The sequence below is a fragment of the Antedon bifida genome, chromosome 6 (assembly GCF_963402885.1).
Source record: "Antedon bifida chromosome 6, ecAntBifi1.1, whole genome shotgun sequence".
Taxonomy (NCBI): domain Eukaryota; kingdom Metazoa; phylum Echinodermata; class Crinoidea; order Comatulida; family Antedonidae; genus Antedon; species Antedon bifida.
The window spans coordinates 2,821,760-2,842,842 of NC_136231.1; the positions used below are offsets into that span (position 1 = coordinate 2,821,760).

The 21,083-nt window shown below is 33.4% G+C and overlaps 2 protein-coding genes and 1 non-coding gene across 3 annotated transcripts in view; 1 reads left to right on the top strand and 2 right to left on the bottom strand.

Moving 5' to 3' along the window:
- Positions 1–1,874: 1,874 nt before the first annotated feature.
- LOC144844533 (protein disulfide-isomerase A3-like) lies at positions 1,875–12,733 on the bottom strand. The gene is made up of 13 exons (XM_078701481.1): positions 12,526–12,733; positions 11,949–12,036; positions 11,393–11,510; positions 10,071–10,178; positions 9,262–9,385; positions 8,316–8,429; positions 7,703–7,803; positions 7,184–7,205; positions 6,658–6,834; positions 5,340–5,448; positions 4,707–4,835; positions 3,157–3,236; positions 1,875–2,763 (listed from the first exon to the last, which is right to left on the bottom strand). Exons 1-13 carry the CDS (start codon positions 12,660–12,662, stop codon positions 2,619–2,621), a joined length of 1,452 nt encoding a protein of 483 aa, XP_078557607.1. The 5' UTR covers positions 12,663–12,733; the 3' UTR covers positions 1,875–2,618.
- Positions 12,734–13,069: 336 nt separating this feature from the next.
- Trnav-aac (transfer RNA valine (anticodon AAC)) lies at positions 13,070–13,142 on the top strand. The gene has a single exon. It is a non-coding gene; the product is annotated as a tRNA-Val (tRNA).
- Positions 13,143–19,244: 6,102 nt separating this feature from the next.
- The window catches only part of LOC144845817 (small ribosomal subunit protein uS11-like), a 43,852-nt gene continuing 42,013 nt past the window's right edge, over positions 19,245–21,083 (bottom strand). Inside the window, exon 7 of the mRNA XM_078703267.1 lies at positions 19,245–20,780. Within this exon, the coding sequence (XP_078559393.1) occupies positions 20,673–20,780 (108 nt within the window). The 3' untranslated portion in view covers positions 19,245–20,672. The remainder of the gene's footprint in view (positions 20,781–21,083) is intronic.

Sequence of the window (21,083 nt, forward strand, 5' to 3'; positions counted from 1 at the left end):
GTTAAATCGAACCGTAATTTTGACGCGACGAACGACTTTAGTGGGAACACAGAGTGTGACGTGACAGGTGGGAGGCGTCATATCAGTCGATTTTCAATTTCTACGAGGTGATTTTCGGATTTTGAAGGCTCTGGTCGTGAGTTCGCCGTGTTAAAACAGTGTCCCTGTTTTTGAAGGAAAGTGTCCCCGCCGTAATAATAGGGGCGTCCCAAATGAGGGGTTTTACTGCATGTATACACGTAACGCAGAACTAGTTCAACCGATTGAAGCAGTCTTTAAATCTGTACGAATACAGCCTAACATTGAAAGCTCTGATATTAGAGCATTATATTGTTGTGTGTGGACACAACATACACACAGTGCCGAGTAAAGGCCAATTTACACAGATGAGCGGTAACGGTAAGCGGAAAACCGCGTGGCTTTTTCCCACGTAGAATCGGCTGTATCTATCCTGAGTGGAAACCGCTCGTCTGCTCTGCTTTGTGTGTAAATAAATGGTCTAAGGAATAACATATAGATTCTATATTTCTATATATACCGTTACTTTCGTCTGTGTAAATTGGCCTTAATGCGCTTCTCAAAACTGTAGTATTAAATGAACAAAATGCGATGGAGATTGTATAGAATCAGAATGATTGTAAAAGTCATAAAACACTGTGGAGGATGTACATGGTACGGACATCATAATTGAATATTAGACCATAAACGAGCAATCCTACGCTATTTATGTTTAATTAATCATTAATCCGTTTATTTTCCGCTCGTTGTTATATAAAATGTGTTTAAGAAATCTCGTTGAAAAACGGTTGACATTCAATAAACGTACCACATATTTGGATGTGCCTTCAATGTAAAGCGTGGTTCCCATTAGAGACGCTTATACGCAAAGACGTACGCGCAACACAAGGAGTTGACCAATGACAAGCAACTGTTCGAATAATCCACTGCTTGTGATTGGTCAAATCACTTGCGTTGCGTCCTTGCGTTGCGTCGGTAGTTACAGACCACAGCTTAAATGTTCAAGCTTGTCAAATGTTCTACTTCTAACAAGGTTCTAGGGCCCATGATAATGATACATTTTTTATTTATTCTCTTTACACACTTTATACGAATTTGAATCTCTACTGCATCTACAGTAGGCCTATCTAGACAAATGCTGTGATACATAACACATGTGTGTCATCACGGGAATTATTTGGTTACGGTAAATAGTCACATGCGAAGCTGCACATACGATAGTCCAAGTGACACAAAGAGGAATACTCTATACTATATAGGCTGCTACTTCCACTCGATTTTATGTGCGAGTCGAATGTTTGTTAAAACATGTTTAATGGCGGCAAAGAACGAAGGTAGGTAAGGTAAAGAACTCCATGTGTTGATGACACGAGTGTGAAAGAAGTATATGCTAGGCAATCTAGCCAAAAAAAACCAGCCCAGACAAATTGCAAAAAGAGATTTTTTTTTTAAATGGTCACATATGATGAGGACATACAAATTTGAGCATCACATTGCTGCCAATAATCCAGATATGTAGTGTAGATGCCAATTGACAAATCTACGAACGGTAACGCAAATATAGAATGTTATTCCTTATGACCATTTAAACACAACGCGAGGATAGATACAGACTCCACGTGGGACAAGCTACGCGGTTTTCCGCTTACCGTTAACGCTCTGTATAAATTGGCCTTAGTACATTAGTAACATTTGACGCAGTAGATGAAAGCAGGTAGAATCGGTTGAAAATGCAGTGTGTAAGTAATTAGCAAGTGAGCATTTCTTTTTCCTAGAATTAATAATTACACGAAACAAACTATTTAAAGTAACAGGTTTAAAAATAAAAATTACCAAGAAAGGAAAGATGTTAGAAATATGGTTTTACTACTTTATTTTATTTTCTGACTTTGTGTCCATGGTTCAAGAAATGTAAGGCGATAAACCACAAGACAAAGAGGAATTGTATTCCTCAACATTCATAATGAACTGTATAAAGATAAAAAAAAACCCTCTTGAGACCAGATGTTTTGATAAATGTTTGCCAGTAAGTCACATCTTTTCAAAGAAAAACAAAGTTTCACCCCATTATAAAGATTAAAATCTGAAGTCTATGGAAAAAAAAATTGATGGGAGGGTCAAGAAAAAATCCTGATTAAGCGGATTAAAAAAAAGCTGTCACCTTATTGCTATCAAGGTGGAACAAAAAAAGGTACAAATAATTTAAACTTTACAAAAAAAGGTACTAAATATAAATCTGTTATTTCAAAAAATGTAATTCAGGTAATTCTACTGCAGTAATAGAAAGCAATACATTATAATAAATTTCCAACTTGTTGTAAATAAGGATCTCAAACGGGAGCTACACCATATTTGGACACTATTTACGTGAATAGATTGAATTAAAATATTCTTTAGATAAGTGGAAATATGTTTTCAACTTGATTTAATACCTTAAATTTTTTATTAAAATGTCCTAAGCAATTTCAATGATTTTATTTATTTGGATTTTAAACAGAGTCAAAGGAACATATTAATGAAAAACATTGCAGTTCTACCAATGATATCAAATAGGAATCATAAGAAGTTGTACTAATAATTAAAAATTCTGCTTTTGTAGATTACAATTCAGTCTTTTCACTATCAACTTTAACAGGTTTATTAGTGGCTTCTCGTTTAATGTAAGATAAGAACTCATCTACTTCACGCCCGCCTTCGTATTTCTTTGGTTCACCCTTCATTGGAGCCCAGTATAACGTTGGGAATCTGGAAAATAATAAACAATTTAAAATAACTATTGTGAGGCATTTGTTAAAACAGGCAAACTGCCTTAAAATGTTTCGAGAAACTATTCTCATCATCAGAACAGAAAACAAATGCTTCACTATGGTTATTTTAACTCGAAAGTTCGGTGGAATCATACATGATTTATCTAATAAACAATTTACAGGAATATGTACAGTTAAAATATTTTTTATTTTTTTTAAAATCTTCTCTTTTTTCATTTGATTAATTTATTTTTACCAAGAATCAATATTTGTTCAGTTCTAAAGAACTTCTTTATTGATATTACACTTGTTTTAGTTCAGTCAGTAATTTATATATATTTTTCTTTTTTTGTAGAGAAGGGGGGACGATAAAACTGTTTAAATAACTTACCCTCTAACTTCAAATGGGGGTGGTACGTCATTAGCTGTAGCGTCCATCTTAGCAATAAGTATATTATCATCACCTGCCAACTACAAAAGAAAAGTTCTTTGAAGCCGATGTAGGATGAAACATGCTCGTTTTCATGATAGCTATATTCCTTTTTTTTTATTACCCTAACCAAGTACACTGCAGTAGTGGACTAAAATTATAACATCGGTTCTGTAAAACAACACTTGTGTCTACATAGTATAGTGCCAGGCAGCGAAATCTTTTTAGCTAAACATGCGCCTACACTGTATACAGAATTGTTAAGTAGTATACTCTTATATTTTACGTGTTGGTAATGAACAACAATTTATATCTATTGCCTTAGTGAAAAGAAAATGTATGCAAATGAAAGTTTTTATTTAAACCCACAATTCTGGATGAGAAATAAATTGATTCTTAATGGTAATTTAAATACTACAAAGTAGCTTAGCATCAGGCAAATACGTAATATTATTGTACTGCACATTAAAAACTCTTTTTGCGTGGGAAATCCACAATTACAGCCTCAAGATCACTAACAACCCGAGGTACGTAACGGTAGACATCTGAGCTTGGATTCTCAATATGTTACACTCTACTCGTTAATTATATTATATACTGTAGTTACTCAAAGAAAATTAATGATTTTTTGAATTGAAAATGTAATCTGAGATATTATTATCAATTCTCTAGACAATATTATCATTCAGGGTTAGGTAATGACAGGTGACATTGTTACCAAGTGAGAACCAGGACTTGAACCAAGCCCTGGAATTGGTGAGCAAGGCAACCACTGTTTCTGGTAACAGGTTCCTTTTGCTATTAAGGCAAGTTCACAAATGAACCAATAAGTTGTTGATTTGTTCAAAGGGCAATGAAATAACAAAGTGGGAATAAAAATAGCAATGAATATTTGTTGAAGCAACATTTGATTAATCATATCAAAATGAACTTTATTTAAAGGTTAATTTGTTCTTCATTTTAAAACACATTATCAACTGAACATCTACAATATTTATACAGATATTTGCTTCAAAAAGGTGCAGCAGCTGAAATACTGGCATCATTATTAGCCTCATGGTACAAAGGCTTCCACACTACTTCTATTTAAAATATAGATTTGTATTCTAGAATTTTAAACTATTGGTTTTCTTTTTTAAAATCCAATAAACTCGCCAAAACAGCCATTAAAGCTTTGTCTACACTATCAAACTAGTTTGACAAAAGAAAGTGCGATGTGCCCAAATATTGTAGTGATATGATGTCATCGTGTCCATATATGGGCACATCACATTTTTGTTGTCACTTAAATTTGATAGTGTAGACAGACCTTAAGTTCCAAAATATGTAATGTTCTTATTCTGCAGCATTCATTTTAAAAACAATTACAGGACAGGCCAGTTCAAGTGTGTTCGATTTTAGGAGAGCTAAAAGTATTACAGTAGTATGGTCTCTATAAAAGGACGTTTCAACACTTGCATGCAATATTTCCATTTTGAAACAAATTCCAATTTATAAACGGTACTACTTACCTTAGTAGCTAGTTCGTCATAAGCAGGTACAAGCTTTTTACAATGGCCGCACCATGGAGCATAGAATTCTATTAGAACGTCTTTTGTGTTATCATTGACAAGTTGGTCAAATGTTTTCGCAACAACCACCTGTAAAGGATCAGAACAATCTTTGTACGAGTCTGGAACATTTAAATATTAAGCAGAGAGAATTTCAAAACATTATGGCTCTGGCTTCCCCATACTATATCATGTAAACTGTGTGGTTATTGGAAAGAGATTCACCATATAAATTAGTTTTCTACTGTTGATATTAGAGTTAATCTTTATCCACAGAGGCTCAAGGCATGGTTGCTCTTCCCTGGAAGTCATAGTAAATGTAATAACACAAACCAAAAGTGGTGTTGGTAGTTTATAAGTGCTAGAAATGATTGTTGTGTGTTGGGATGCTCATGGAATGTACCATTATCATAAAATGTTATATATTTTCGTTATAGGTCTCTTCTCAGAGAGAATAGGCCAATGTCGGTTTATCCAGGTAAGCTAGGGATGAAATAGACAATTTATGCATAAATTCCCTCTTCATTCCTTCTCTAGAGGATGGTCAATGTATTTTGTGGGTAATATTATGTAAAGCTTTTTGTATTTATATACCTTTACTGGTTCGTCATTATCTTCTGGGATCGCCTCGCTCTTGAGATATGCTTCAAGTTTACCATCAAAGAAAGCAGTTATAAAGGCATCTAGTGAGCTACCATCACGTCTAAAATACAAAACATCATCATCTTAGCAATTCTATATATAGTGTAATTCAATATTCTTAAATTAAACCATGCGACAAATAACTAAGATTGGCTGTAACTAAGTTGGCTTAAACCATCTTTGATTCACACCGAGGTCATTAAACGTACGAGCATATGAAAAGGGCAGCAAGGGTTGATGCACTCAATTTTATGTTCTCTGGCTAACCAGGTCTTTTTAATCGTCACAACTCTGTGTAATTCTTAATCCAGGTGCTTGTATATTAAACACATTTATACATGATTGCTCAATGTAATTATTTTAAATAAACAGAGGACTGTATTGTTAAGCCATGTCTACACTATCAAACTTTATGGGATAAAAAAATGTGATGTGCTCATATATGGACATGATGATGTCATATCACTACCATAATTGGCAAACTAGTTTGATAGTGTAGACAGAGCTTTAAAGTCTAGTATATTCTATTGATTGTATGTCAGAGATATTCTGCCGTACAACATTATTGAACAAAAGAATGTCATTATTCAAAATATCTCTGTATTTAATGTAGCATAACTGTGAATGTTCAAATCTATAAACAGAGTGAACAGCAGAGAGTATGCAGAATAAAACAAATGTAAAGGTATACATTAAGTCTTGGGATTAAACATTAAACAAAGGCAGCATTTAGTATGGCAAAGCAGCACAATACTAAAATGTGTTTAGACCAAAATTTTCGCTACTTAGCAATTACTGTAATTCTCGAACACCCCTGGTGTCTTTAGAAATAGCACCCTCTATGTTTCTATCTGATTTCTAATGATAATTACTTTTTGTTTATATAAGTTGAACCAAATTTATCATGCAAGCTGAGGCTGAGTAAAGGAACAATAGACTTGCGTGCAATTTTCTTCCATCTTATATTTTTCTACTCTAAAGAGTCTTTCACACCTGTTAACGACACGGTTCCGGTCCGGCGATTGAACATCAATGTTTCATTTTCACGCCGCTCAATGTGGCTATGCACCAATCGACATACGCATAGCCGTGTGAAAACGAAACATTGTTGTTCGCTTGGATTTTCCGGTGCCGGAACAGGTGTGAAAGACCCTTTACTCCTGATATCTCATTATTCAAAGTTGGGACCTCTGGTTTCTAATGATATTTACTTTTTGGATCATTTGCATATCAAATTTATTATATTTAAGTAAAAGAGCAATAGACTCACGTAAACTCTTCTTCCATCTTATATTTTTCTCCTTTTGTTCCCTGTATTACGACAAATGGTAGGTCAGAGTCTGTTGCTTCGTATCCATATTCCTGTAACACTGCTCCAAATTCTCCTCTGTTGGCAACAGCGTAGTATAACGTTTGCTCGGCGTGTTTCTTGGCTACCTTCATTACCCTAAAATAAAATGATTACATAGTATTAAAAATTTAAATTAAAAATAACAAAATGACAACGTTTCATACTAACTTTCAAAGGCTTTAGAAACTTCACTTTGAGGATAAAGAATATGTTTGCTCTTTAATGCACACCAACACCCAAAACCACAATTTTATTTTTCATTTATTATCAAAACTCCACCAGTTTTTGCATTTTCCAAACATAGACATTCTCAACTATACATTATATCCCTTTTTGAAACACATGGTATACTGCAAACCTAACTTTACTAGTGTTTATTCACCATGAAAACATTTAAACAATATTTTATCATATTTCTAGTTTACAACAAAAACCAAACTGTTACCTGTTTCTCCAATAGTTTGTGCCTGAAATAAAAACAAAACGTTGCTTATTTCAAGCTTATGATAATGGACTAGAGTATTAAGTTCTGTATTTTTACATACACTTACATTTCAAAACAAGTTGGGTTGCAAGATTAAAGGAATCACAGTATATATCATAATTAGGTTACGGATGTGACCATTATCCGATAAAGGTGCAAACCGATTTTCTTTTTTCCTAATTGTATCCTCTCTTCGAAAAGATAGGGCTATATTGTCGGTTTATCCAGGTAAGCAGGCACGAAATAGACAAATTCACAAATGCAGACAATTGTGTCTATAGACAATGTTGAGAACTTTTGACATGGAACATTACACCTAAAACATAATGTTTATTTTCAAATGATCTCCTTATATTTAATATAGCATAACTGTGAATGTTCGAATCTATGTCAAGAGAGTGAACAGCAGAGAGTATGCAACAGTACATTTCCAGTCAAAAATAGCCAATTTAACAGGACAAATTTAGTCTGACAATTTACCTTTTGTGTTCTTGACGTAATCTACATTATAATATGCCACAAGGAGTGGTTTTTGGAATTGGTCTTGGTTGTCCGTTGTCATATGTCCGCACAGCCCCTTGCTAAAAATAAATATAAAACAAATTGATCAAAACAAACAATGTATTTGATGTGTTACATAGCGGTAGACGTTACCGGTCCATCATTTCTCATACAAATAGGTTTCGTAACAGCTTTTATCCAGCTGCCATTTAGTCAGCATACCGTACAAAAGTGATGCAACACTTTGAATTGTAATTGGTTTTATTAGTTTTTTATTTATTTGTTTTTGTATATCTCAGAGCAAACATAATTTCTATGTATATTTTATATGCAAATAAATGGAAATAATTTTTCACTGATAAATAAATGAATGTACAGGCCTTCTGCTAACTGTATAGTTTTGGAACAAACCAAATAAAATAAAATAAATAAAAAATTATTTTTCTTTAACATGTTATTGAAATTAGTGCTTTGGCAATGAAACTGTCATTTAGTTTAAAGTAAAAAATACCTTGTTTTAAATATAGTTGTTGCCGTTTTTAAATTATGAGAAGCAATTACTTTCTTTTGTACAATTATTTGAAATTCTTACCTGTTGTCTACAACAAAGTTTTCTAACTTGTCAGCTTTCATACTTCCATCATAGACAACCTTGCCTTCTTCAAACTTACTGTTGAGTCTCTTTGGTCGGTACAAAACAACTTGACTGAAAATGTTATGAATTTATTCAGTTATTATTTAATATTACAGTATATTATATAGATTACATCTACAAAACAACTTGACTGAAAATGTTATAAATTTTTTCAGTTATTATTTAATATTACAGTATATTATGTAGATTACATCTACAAAACAACTTGACTGAAAATGTTATGAATTTTTTCAGTTATTATTTAATAATATATAGATTACATCTACAAGTATATTGAAATATATTGATATGAAATATCAGGTACTTGTCGAATACATGGATAATTTAGCCGTAGCCAGATAGCAAGCTAATCTAACTTTGTGTTCAGATAAATGTACAGTATGGCAAGGCCTGAAATTAACTATAAATTATTAATTTTCTATGAGAATTGTGCTTATGGATTAATGCTTAATATGTGAAACAGATCAGTTTTAATTTTTTTGTTTTGCAATATAAGATTTCTTTATTATTATATAATATAACATAAATTCACAGTGGATTGGACTTGGTGGTTAATGTGTTATTCCTTCTAATCCCAAGTTCCAGAGTTTAATTTCAACCTAGTGCCAATGGCGTACTAACAAAGTCAAATTATAAAGGTGTTCAGACACAGGGAAACTTTATCACTACATTGTACATCAACACTGTTGACTAAAATAGCACAAAATACGATTCAATGTCATAAATATTATAAGCTAAAACACTGACTGTAGAGACACAATGTGCTAATTTCATCAGTGTGCACAAACCCTTAGTTTATAAATACAATATAGTTTATCTATCCTGTTGGATGTGTATGAAAAAAAATCGTATAGTACTCAAGTACTAAATAAACAATACTCACTCAGAATATCCAAATTCTTTTAGAACATCTGCAGATGTTGTATAACCAAATCGGTAGTCTTCAAACTTTTTACCAGCCGCCTTGTCGAACTGTTTTTTATCGTCATTATTACCAGTGAAAAAGCCTGAAATAGTAACAAATGTTTTTAGAAGCAAGGAAAGCAAGGAACCAATTTAAAAAAACCTTGATCAGCATAATCATGTAATATAATTTCCTCAATTTAGGTTTTTAAACATAGGTAGGAAGAAATTGAAATATTGGCTTATTTTACCTATAGACTTACTAAAAACGGCAATAGTATTTTATCAGGTTAGCAAGGCAGACCATCCTAAACCACTCACAAATTGTTTGAACCGTTTCATTGATCTGAGGGAGTGGCAGCCTAAAGCTCTGTGTAAACTTTATGTAACAAAAACAATGTGATATGTCCATATATGGACATCACTACCATATTTGGGCACATCACGCTTTTTTTGTCAAACTAGTTTGATAGTGTAGACAGAGCCTTACAGTCTAGTATATTCTATTGATTGTATGTCAAGAGTATTCTGATGTAAAACATTATTGAACAAAAGAATGTCATGATTCAAAATATCTCTGTATTTAATGTAGCATAACTGTGAATGTTCAAATCTATAAACAGAGTGAACAGCAGAGAGTATGCAGAATAAAACAAATGTAAAATTTAGTCTTGGGATTAAACATTAAACAAAGGCAGTTGGGAACATCACGCTTTTTGTGAAACTATTTTAATAGTGTAGACAGACTTTAATTCAATCACATTACATATTCATGTCTTTATTATTTACCTATAACACCAACTTCCGTGTGGGCAATAAATGCATTTACATCTTCTATAGTAGCCAGTTCCTTTGTAACAGGCGCCGATTGTTTTTTCATGTAACTAACAATTCCATCTATGAAAAAAAAATCATTTATACAGTACAAATTACTCTCGTGGCCTTTAGAAAGAAACAGGGATTCAAACAAATAAAGAGTGATTGAGATTGATTAAATAACTTTAAATACATAGACATTTTGGATTATTATTTTAAAATGTGTATTAATGACCAGCCTACAGTAAATACATGGAGTAAACAAACCTACACACAAGATGTTCTATAGACAATATTATATTAAAATTAGACAAAGGGCCATCGTATATCTTCAAAAATATTAATAGTATGTTTAAAAATAATTAATTAAAACTATTATGAAGATCACATAAATTCTTACAAATGTTTGATTTATTAATTCATTATATTTGTAATGGTTCCTCTCATCTTGCGGCTTACTTTCTGAGCTGCGATTGTGTTGAAAATATATTTGTACTGTAATAAAAATAACTGTATGGTTGTACAGTAGTTGCAAATGTTCTACGAATCCATAATCCAATGATGTGGATATTGTAATATTGTGGAGATTCTAATTGGCAAATTAGACCATTAAAATGCACTACAGCTCTATAGGGGATTCTCCCAATTAGATGTTTATCTAGCAATTTTTTTTAAATGATTGTAGCTTTTAAAATCACATGTACTGATAACTTTCACACCATATGGAGTCTTTTAAAATAATGTGATTGTGATCAATAAAAACTATGTTTCTTCCGATTATTTTGTTTTAAATTCAAATGTAGTTATAATTTAAAAGCTACATTGTCCTCCATATAATTTTGTTTGTTCTGTATGATGTTTAACTGTAAGTAGTGTTTTTCGCTTCACAACGCAGCATTTCTACGCATTTTTTAGAGTGTGCTGAATTATCATTTTACTCCATAGCAGCGTGGTGCGTCATGCAAATGAATAGCCACTGTTGTTGCATGTCGTCGTTCCATATACTTTTCTTTGATTCAATGTTCTGTTGTACAGTATACCAGTATCATATGGATACCAGCATAATATAGTATTGTTATAACAAATGGGCACAATACCAATATTGAAAGAATTTAACTTAAGACATTACAAGCGTAAATTTACTATCAAAACATACCAATCAAATTGATATTTTAACATTTTCACAGATCATTAATACAGTATTAAATATAATATTAATTACAGAAAATTAGGTATGTTGAATTTGTACTGTAAGCTTGTTTAAAAACACTATACAGTATTGTAGTTAGTTGTACCTGCGTTTCTTGCCCCAGAGTAATCGGCAGACATTTCACCTCCTCTGAATATCTTGAGTGTTGGATAACCAGACACTCCATACTTGGAACAAGTTTCTTTACTAACTGTACAATCAACCTAAAGCATTGCAAGAAAACAAATAAAAGATTATACTACATACGTTAAAAACAGATGAAGAAGACTTTATCATTACATCGTGCTGCATATGTGTGACTAACAGTATATTAAGAATGTGATTACTATCATGGCTCAGGCTAGGATGAAAATAAACTTGTTGGGCAATATATGTTTCACACCTCTGCAACATTTTTAGAGAATCCAGAGCTAGTAGTAGTAGTATAATACCACCTTTATTAAATTAGAAAAGAAATAAAGAATGATATACTGAATCAATTGGCAATGATAAAGGAGAATGTCCATATTCTTTGAGATAGGCTTTAGTTAATCTGAAAATTACAGAGATACAAAAGAATGATTTTGATCTTGAGAAAAAGAGAGAATGAGAGTATTTAAACGATTGTAGGTCTAGGCCTAGTAGTAGTAGGGTGTACTCACCTTAGCAAGTGCTACTGGAGGATCAGCAGATTTCAGTTTTGTAGCTGCTATCTCGTATTCTGGAGCAAGCTTTTTGCAGTGGCCACACCTGTAGTTGTGAATAAATAAAATTAGAAATCACACTTATTCTTACACATTGCAACACACTAGGCTTAGGCCTAGGCCTATCCACAAATCCAAATCATTGATCCACAAATTTTAGTCTAATATTATAATGTATACCCAGGAGTAAACACAATCCACAGACTAGGCCTATATATCTACTACTTATGCCTATTATACATCTTTTGATGATCACAATCAGTGTATCGTAAAACTATTGTCTGAAGAATGAGCAGTTTGTAGGCTAGGCCTAGGCCTATATCTCACAACATTATGCATCCTGGGCCCCGGATCCTTCTAGCTAGCCCTAGCTAATAAAATCATACAGTAGGCCTGGCAACAACACTGGGCCTACAACCACTAGAGGGGCCTACTAGAAGCCTAGGCCACTACGCCGGCGGTGGGTGATGGGATGCCTACTAGCCTATACATACTAGGTTAGGCCTAGGCTAGAAGAAGAGGCTTCACAACTTACCATGGAGCAAAAAATTCTACTAGTACTACATCATGTCGACCAATTTCAGATCCAAAATCACTATCTGCGAATTCTAAAACATCGCTATCTGCAATGGCTAAGCCAACGATTGCCAGAAAATATACAAAGAAATTCATTATTAAACTATTTTACCGGTAGGCCTACACCCTCAGCAGCAAAAAGGGATCCTTTCGTGTCGTGATTTTCAGCCCTGGATGATATGATGATCAACGTGGAAAGTTCACGCTCTGCTTTGTGTCGCGCTGTGATTGGTTACGGCTGGCAAATTACAACCATTTTGATAAGGTGTGTTTTTCTTCATTCTTCACTATAAAACTTTACTTAAACACTAACACAACTCTGATAGTAAATATATAATATCAAAAATGTATTCTAATTGAATCAGCCTATCTATTTTTTAAACGTTTAAACTGACAAAATATACATAATATGAAATACAATTGTTTTACCCGTAAAAAAATAGAACCGTCCTAATATGAAAACAAGTGTATAATAACAATCTTTTTAAGCATATGATTGTCTGGATTTCGTGGTGTAGCGGTTATCACATCTGCCTAACACGCAGAAGGTCCCCGGTTCGATCCCGGGCGAAATCAGACTTCTTTTTTTTTAAACGTCATTTATAATAATGTAGATACTAATTTGTTCTTGAGCTTAGGATAATTTTGTACTCTGTATTATTTTTTCCGAAATAAAAGATGAAACGAAATGAAATTACATTTAACGTTATCAAATTAAAATAGCATTGTTTTTACCATCACTGATAATTTTTGTAAAGATTAAATTCAATTCTTCAATTAAGAACAATTAAAAAAAATAAATATATTAAAAATAATAATAAATAAATACTTTATCACTATAGTTAAAGTAAGGTACAGTAGGTCTAAAACAAAGGTATCATTGATAAGTACATGTAATTAATGACAATTATTACAAAATATATAATTGATTTCGCCAGGGAGAACATTTCACATATAGATCAGTGTATAATTGATAAAAAGTTTCAGTATCGGAAACAATTTCGCGACCCATCAACCCATAGGTTGCGGAACGGCGCATTAATCAATAAAGCGAAGATTGTTTGTTGACTACGTTCCTTGTTGTTTTATCATGCTAATTACTTCCTCATTTACATACAACCTGTGGTTGTTTTCTGTTCTGATGATGAGAATAGTTTCTCGAAACATGTCAAGACATTTTAAGGCAGTTTGCCTATTTATCAAATGCCTCACAATCGTTATTTTAACTCGAAAGCAAAGAATATTATTTATGGATCTTCTAGTGATTGTGTTCTATATGGGATTGGGAATCACATCAAATTTTTCTCGGAAATGTATAGTTGTTATAAGTCACGCCTAACATAGGCCTAACAGTATAATTTTCAATTTCTTAATAATCCCGGTAATTAATACACAAATAATTAAAACACAATAATTATACTTAACATCTATTAGGTCTGACGTCACTAAACATGGAGCCAACTTTACCGGCAAATAATACCCTTTCTTTTAACCATTTTTTTGTGTATTCAATGATGACTTGTAAATAAAGGGTTAGTTTGGAGACAGTTTTAGGAGCCAGTGGCCAACACCAATCACACTTAAGTGAGATATTTCCCTTACAGGCCTATTTCACTTAACTCAATAAATATTTAGGTTTTTCACTTAAATTGTATTCACTTAGATAGGAGAGTTTTGTTTTGTTTTTAAGGGTGTTTCCCTTACCCTAAGAGTGAATGGTGAATAGGGCCACAGGTCAGTAAGAGTTCTATGGTGTTTTTCTAATTATGATTTCCAAGCATTCAAGCAGGTGCAGCATTTAAAGTTAAATTCATCAATTAAGATACTCATTGTTGTTCATTAATTTTAAAAAGTTGATTGAAGGTAGCAATTTAGTCTAAGTTATTAAACTTGATTTTATTTTTCATCATTCCCATACATTTTGTGTTTGTTTTATTTAAAATATCGGCTGTGTACTGTCGAACTAAAAGTCTTTCTGTTCCCGGGCGCGATATTTCTTTTCGTACATAAGGGACCCCTTGTGAAACGTCACAAAATAAACATGAATATTCATTAGTCATAATATCCATAAGGTGTGACGTATAAATTGAGCTAACTACAATTCGCTAATGCAAACGATTTTTCCTGGGCGACACAAAAGATTTAAATGCCTTCTAATATTTTTTATATTGTATTTGTTATTAGTTCAAAGGCAAATTACTGATAAAAATGACAATGTCGTGGATATCATCAATTTTGAAAAGAGAGGTCGACCTTTATAATCATAATTCAATAATTTTTAATTTTCATAAAAGACATGAGAAGTGCAAGACACTATTTTTCTGCTTGTCTTTTAAAGTTAACTGGCGCCCTCTTTGCACACAAATCTCTAAACTTTTTAAGGCACTATTCAACATACAGTACAGTACTACAGTATTTGTAAAAACGTTCAAAACATTCAAAGTGTGTTCCAATACAAATCATATCACAAGCCTTAAAAGAAGGGACGTATTTAAGCGAGACGGATTTTAAAAGGAAATTAAACGATATCTACAAGCGAGACGGCATTCAGCAATTTATTTTAACTGGACTGTATGTAAATTTTGTAAAAATCGACGTTGGCCCTAATGAGGTCTACAAGTTACAAGTTATAATGCTATCGGAATTCCTGAAATATTTGGGGAGGTGTGTGGTAGGCCTACCCAGATTAACAAGGCCATATACATGGCTGCAGTCGCGTGCGCAAATTTGACATAGTGAGCTATTATAGAGTCGCGTTTTTACTCTGTGAAATTATCCTTACATTTTACATACCTTTTTCACAAAGAATAAAATTATGTCTCCGGGATCCACATCTTCTTCAGTACTCGTACGCGAAGTGCATTCCGACCAGTACCTCCAGTCCTGGGTCAGAGACGTTGACGAGTCGGTGGTTATAATATTGTTCACAGAAAGAACTCTTATATCATATCCAGGAGCAGTCTCCGGGAACTTGGACAAATCGTTAATTTAATCTATGCTTCAAATATGTTTTGATGAATTATATAACGAACACACGATGCAATAATACAGTATTGAATTTAATATTTTTTATTTTATAATATTCATTTGACAAACAATAAAACCCACATTGATAGAGAAGTTGAAATTGGCTATAGCCAGTCCCTCTCGCTTCCTCCATGTTACTCTAAAGCTTGATTCTCACTATAGACGCAACACAAGGACGTACCGCGACGTAAGTGATTTGACCAATCACAATCGATGAAATATTCAAACTGTCGCTTGTCATTGGTCGACTCGCTTGCGTTGCATCTACTTTCTTGCGTAGCGTCTCTAGTGGGAACCAAGGTTAAGAGTTCAGCCTCTCCTGATTTTGATATGTATTCTTCATTCTTTTTATTTGAACAAAAAAAGAGAGGAGAGGCTTGGTGGTCATGATGCTTGGCTACCACTCCAAGGGTCCTGGGTTCGAGTCCCGTCACATGTCAGGATTTTTTCTAAGGACAAAATTACAACTCCACTCCCAAAGACTTGTAATAAGACTTTGTTTATGTAGAGCATCTTGTATATATGTTTGTCTTGTGAACATCTGAAGGTCCCTAATGATCAGCAATTGCTGGATGGATCACCCTCTTTAAATATGGTAAAAAAAAAAAATAAAAAAAAAAATGTAAAAATGTAAATGCTATTTGCATTTTCAACCTTTAATTTCAAGTCCATGCGCATTATACATTTTGTTGTTGATCAAAATGATATACCCCGCTGCTGCAACGGAAGGAGAGGATAGCAAGAACATATTGAAAGATGCATTTCCATTTATTCCACATATTTATATTCAGACGTATTTCTCATTAGATTTAATCGCGGTCATTGCTACTTCGGCTATAACATAAGCTGGTTAACGTGTATGTTTAATGAACATGACGTTTTTCTTCTCGTCGTGGGCGTTCCCTTTCTTCCAATGCAAACTAATAATGCATCTGTTCTTTCTGCTAAATATGCTAATTTACATTCTGCTTTTGTAATAAGTTATTATTCATATAATTATATTTGTTTAAATATTGTTCTATTTTCTCTGAACTGTTCCATCGTTCAACACCGGTTGATTGAAGTTAATACACAAGATTTTAGGCCAACATAATACATTCATTAGATAAATCATGTATGATATCACCAAACTTTCGAGTTAAAATCAAGATTGAGGCATTTGATGAATCTATAGGCAAACTGCCTAAATACCGTGACATGTTTCGAGAAACTATTCTCGTCATTAGACAAATCAACGCCTAGAGTACTTATACTGTATACCAGGTATACTAGGTATAGGACAGGTTGTATTTAAATGAGGCAGTGAATAGCATGATAAAAAAAACAAGGAACGCGAAAAAAAAAATACATTCATGTTTTTAAGACCCGGATCCGACATGTATAATAGTGCTTAGCCCATTTGATGTGTCCTAAAATAGTATACGAACACAGCATATCGGAACATCAAAATGTATGTCCGGATTCGGTTGGTTAGGCAGCTTATTTTTAAATTTAACAATCCGGAAAATGGATTTTAGTTTTGATGAAAACGCTTATGGCCTAAAGCTCTGTCTACACTACCAAACCAGTTTAACAAAAGTGTGATATACCCAAATATGGTAGCGATATGCCCAGATATGGTAGTGATATGACATCATTATGTCCATATATGGGCACATCACATGTTTTTGTTAAATAAAGTTTGATAGTGTAGACGGAGCTTAAAGAACAACTTCATCAGATCATGGATTAAGAGTAGATTATTCTTTAATCCATGATCAGATATAACTCCATGCTGTTTTGTTGGCGTATACACGTATCTCGAAATTGTTCCACATCCAAACTGTGTATGAAGACTAAATAAATACAGTTCTTGTACATTGAAAAGCTTCCGTACCAAATCCTTATTTCAATCCAACTATAAAAATACAAAATGATGGTGTTTTCTTTGACGTAGGCCTAGCATCATATCTTCCTGTGGTTGTGTGTGAGGTTTCTGTATTTCACCCTAACACACAGACACAGAAAGCTAAGCTGCTAAGATGTTTACACAGAATGACTTGAAAGGATCGGCTCACTCTGGTTCGAATCTTATCCTCAATGTTACTGAATATTTCCACTTGACAGAATTTCCAATGAATACATTTAACATCCGACATCGATTGTAAGTTTGATTATTTCCTTTAGTTGATGCTGGAAAAAAATGCATGTATTTTACACATGTATAAACATGGATACAAAAAACGTTTTCTTTGACATTAACTTTGAAGAACACCATTACTTACTGTAGGACTTCGGAAGGGTGGCGTTTGAAGTACCGATGGTATAGGTGAATCGTGAACCTTGGATGGATGACCCTTCGACGGGTGGTCTTGGGAAGGGTGATCCTCTCACTGGAGAGAGTGACCATAGGACGATGCTGGTCTTGGAAATAGTGAATCTTTCAATCGGTAATATTGGGGACAGAGGCCTAACTCTTTGACGGTGGCCTTGGGAAGGGTTACTTCTCAATTGTTAGTACAGGACAGAACAAGAGCATGGAGTAATAATAAATTGAGTGACCTTTGTACGGTTGTCTTGGGAAGAACGAGGTTTGGATTTGTTTCAATGGGCGAAAGGACCCTTCGATGTTCTTGGGAAGTTTGACCCTCGGATTTGAAGAGGAGGTGGGGGGGGGGGGGGGGGATGTTGAAGAGAATCACGGATTGGGAAAGGGAAAGGAGGAACTATTGTATTGAAGGAAATAGAAAATTCCAAACAGAAAAAGACTATCAGGTTATATACCTCCGTAACAAATCATATCGCTATCAGATAAAGTGTAAATACAACTATAGCAGCTATATACTAAACACGATATAATCCGGTTGTACATATCAAACAGCTGTACTCGACTGTTATGAATCGGAAAGCACAGGCATTATATAAACTGCTGAATATTGACGTCATCAGTAGTAACAGGTCACTGACAACAGATATGAAGGTCACGATTCTTTGATTTAACACATGTAGCAACTCATCCAACACTCTAGTGAACTTGCCAATAGGTTATGTGCAGTAAACAAACGTCAAGGTAAAAACATCCAGGGAAAACCACGTCCACGCAGTTCACTAATAAAAGGATAACAATCATACGATGAGGAAATGGCTATTAAATATTGTTACTGTACTATTGTACTTATTTATATATTCTGACTTGCAAAGGGTTACTGACATTAAAAGCACAGATAGAATATTGAATTTCTTGCTGATAACAATCTCTTGGCAATCACTTACTTATTCAATATGTTTAAGTAATAAGACATTTCTGTAAAATTGCCAAATAAATGTTTTGCCCATATTTTGTCTTGATAAAAAAAAACACTTCCTTATTACAACTATTATGTAACATTTGGTGATTCAATATGTTTAAGTAATAAAGACATTTCTGCAAAATTGCCAAATAAATGTTTTGCCCATATTTTTTCTTGATAAAAAAAAACACTTCCTTATTACAACTATTATGTAACATTTGGTGATTATTTTCTTTCAACATACATTATTTAGTTGTCAACATGAAATGTCTTTGACTTTGTCATTTCAGTGACTCAAGAAGTACTAACGTCAATGACCAAACATGAGTCATTTGAGGTGATAGAAATTACATAGAAACATTAAAATGTAAAACATGCATCATAATGGTTAACAAGCATTTGTGTTTTTTTTTTATTTTCCTAAGAAATTTAATTTATCTAGAAAAAATGAATTACTTTGTTAATGAGGTTAGTTAATACAATGGGGAGAGTAAATTTCAATCTATGAAAATACTGTACATAATAACAATATAAGGGCATGTTAATGGATAATAACCCGGGTCTGCGACAGAAGGGGTTGTTTAGATGAAATGAAAAATCTCCATTTTAAAATACAAGTTCAGTGACCTATTTATTTAATAAGTTGTTGCTAACACTACCCCCTGAATCCTCCACTGGAATTAATTAAACTCTGTGTTTCAACCTACCTCAGACATGTTCCTTGGCAATGTCTATCAAAATCAATGAATTCAGTATAATATATCTGTAGTAAATTCATTAATAACATGGAAATCAATTTCTCTAGCTTTCTGTTTGGAAGACATCCAAATTACCTCATTATATTACACAGTTAAAACAAAGGCCCAAATATAGAAAACAAGGAAGTACTAGGATTAAATCAATTGATCACTTTTACTTGTTCATTTGTTGTGGTTTGTAAGTTAACCTAGAACACCGTATATGGATAAACAGATAATCTCCCACAGGGTGTCTCTTAATCATGAGGACACTGATGCACGATTTATATATAATTATTTGAATAACAATTAAAATAAATTAAATTAATAATGATAATCAATATTTTAGAATATTCTGAAATTCAGAGAGCCTTAAACTGCATTCACACAACGGGTGGGATTCGGTGCAGTGGCCAGAAAATCTGTGGGCTATGCATTGGCACACACTTCACCCATTTTCAAGTTTACCAGTGGCTGTATTTACTATTAACACTTAGGCTAAAGTCACTTACCCTTAAAAGTAAGAAAAATCTTCTATCCAAGTGAATACAATAAGGGAAATATTTATTGAGTTAAAAAAGAGAAATAGTCACTTAAGTGTTATTAGTGAAAACGGCCACTGACCACCAGACTGCGATCAGGGTTTAGTGTGAATGGAGCTTATGCAAAATACTAATAAACTCAATTTAATATAGTATGTATGAACACACATTTGCCAGATACTGCACCAGTAGATTAAAAAGTTATGCCAAGTATTTGTTACCATTTCCTCTATGCTTTTCCTATTCAAAGTGTTCCTGGTCTAATTACAAGTTAAAGTATGATTCCAACCTCAGTATATCTGCAGTAAAGTAGTATCCAAAACCATTGTTAACACACACTGTATGTATTCATACAATTTTCATCCTTTTCTTCAGAAAAATTAAAATGCAAATTTATTTCAATAAACATATTGGTAAATGTTACGTCATCACTAGACGCTAATGTCAACAGCAGAGACGGTAACATTCCATTCTCGCAATCGATGTCATCACTGTAGTTTCTGTTGCCATAGTAACACTGGCCATCACACATCACAATCTCCTTGCCTTTCGTGGCCGACAGCCGCCATGCGGTACCGGCGTGTTGTCGGTGATTGAGATAATTTCCAAGCCAGCCATTTGCAGACCTTTGATGGATGCCTAGACAAAAATAACAAATTTTAATTGATAACAATAATATAGATTTGAAAACAAAAATAAAGTAAACACTCGTTGTAGTTGAAGAAAACTGCAAATTATCAGCAATTTTTTCGCCAACATATTTAAGCAAAAAAATATAACGACCGTATAATTACAATCATGTGAAAATTAATTGATTGAGACAGAGGCAATGGTAATAGGTCAAAGTTCATTGTCTGTTGGTTAGTTTGTAAAAATCTTATGGATGGTCAGTATTTGGCCCAGCGGCTACTCAGAAAACTGTAATATCTCGAAAAAAATCAA

What these genes read in the sequence shown, in the direction of transcription:
- LOC144844533 (XM_078701481.1), bottom strand. Translation starts at nt 12,662, where the DNA reads ATGAATTTCTTTGTATATTTTCTGGCAATCGTTGGCTTAGCCATTGCA. An exon ending in CTCCAGTAGCACTTGCTAAG is followed by an intron (nt 11,511 to 11,948) that starts GTGAGTACACCC and finishes GCAATGCTTTAG; the next exon opens with GTTGATTGTACAGTTAGTAA. An exon ending in ATAATGACGAACCAGTAAAG is followed by an intron (nt 4,836 to 5,339) that starts GTATATAAATAC and finishes GATCCTTTACAG; the next exon opens with GTGGTTGTTGCGAAAACATT.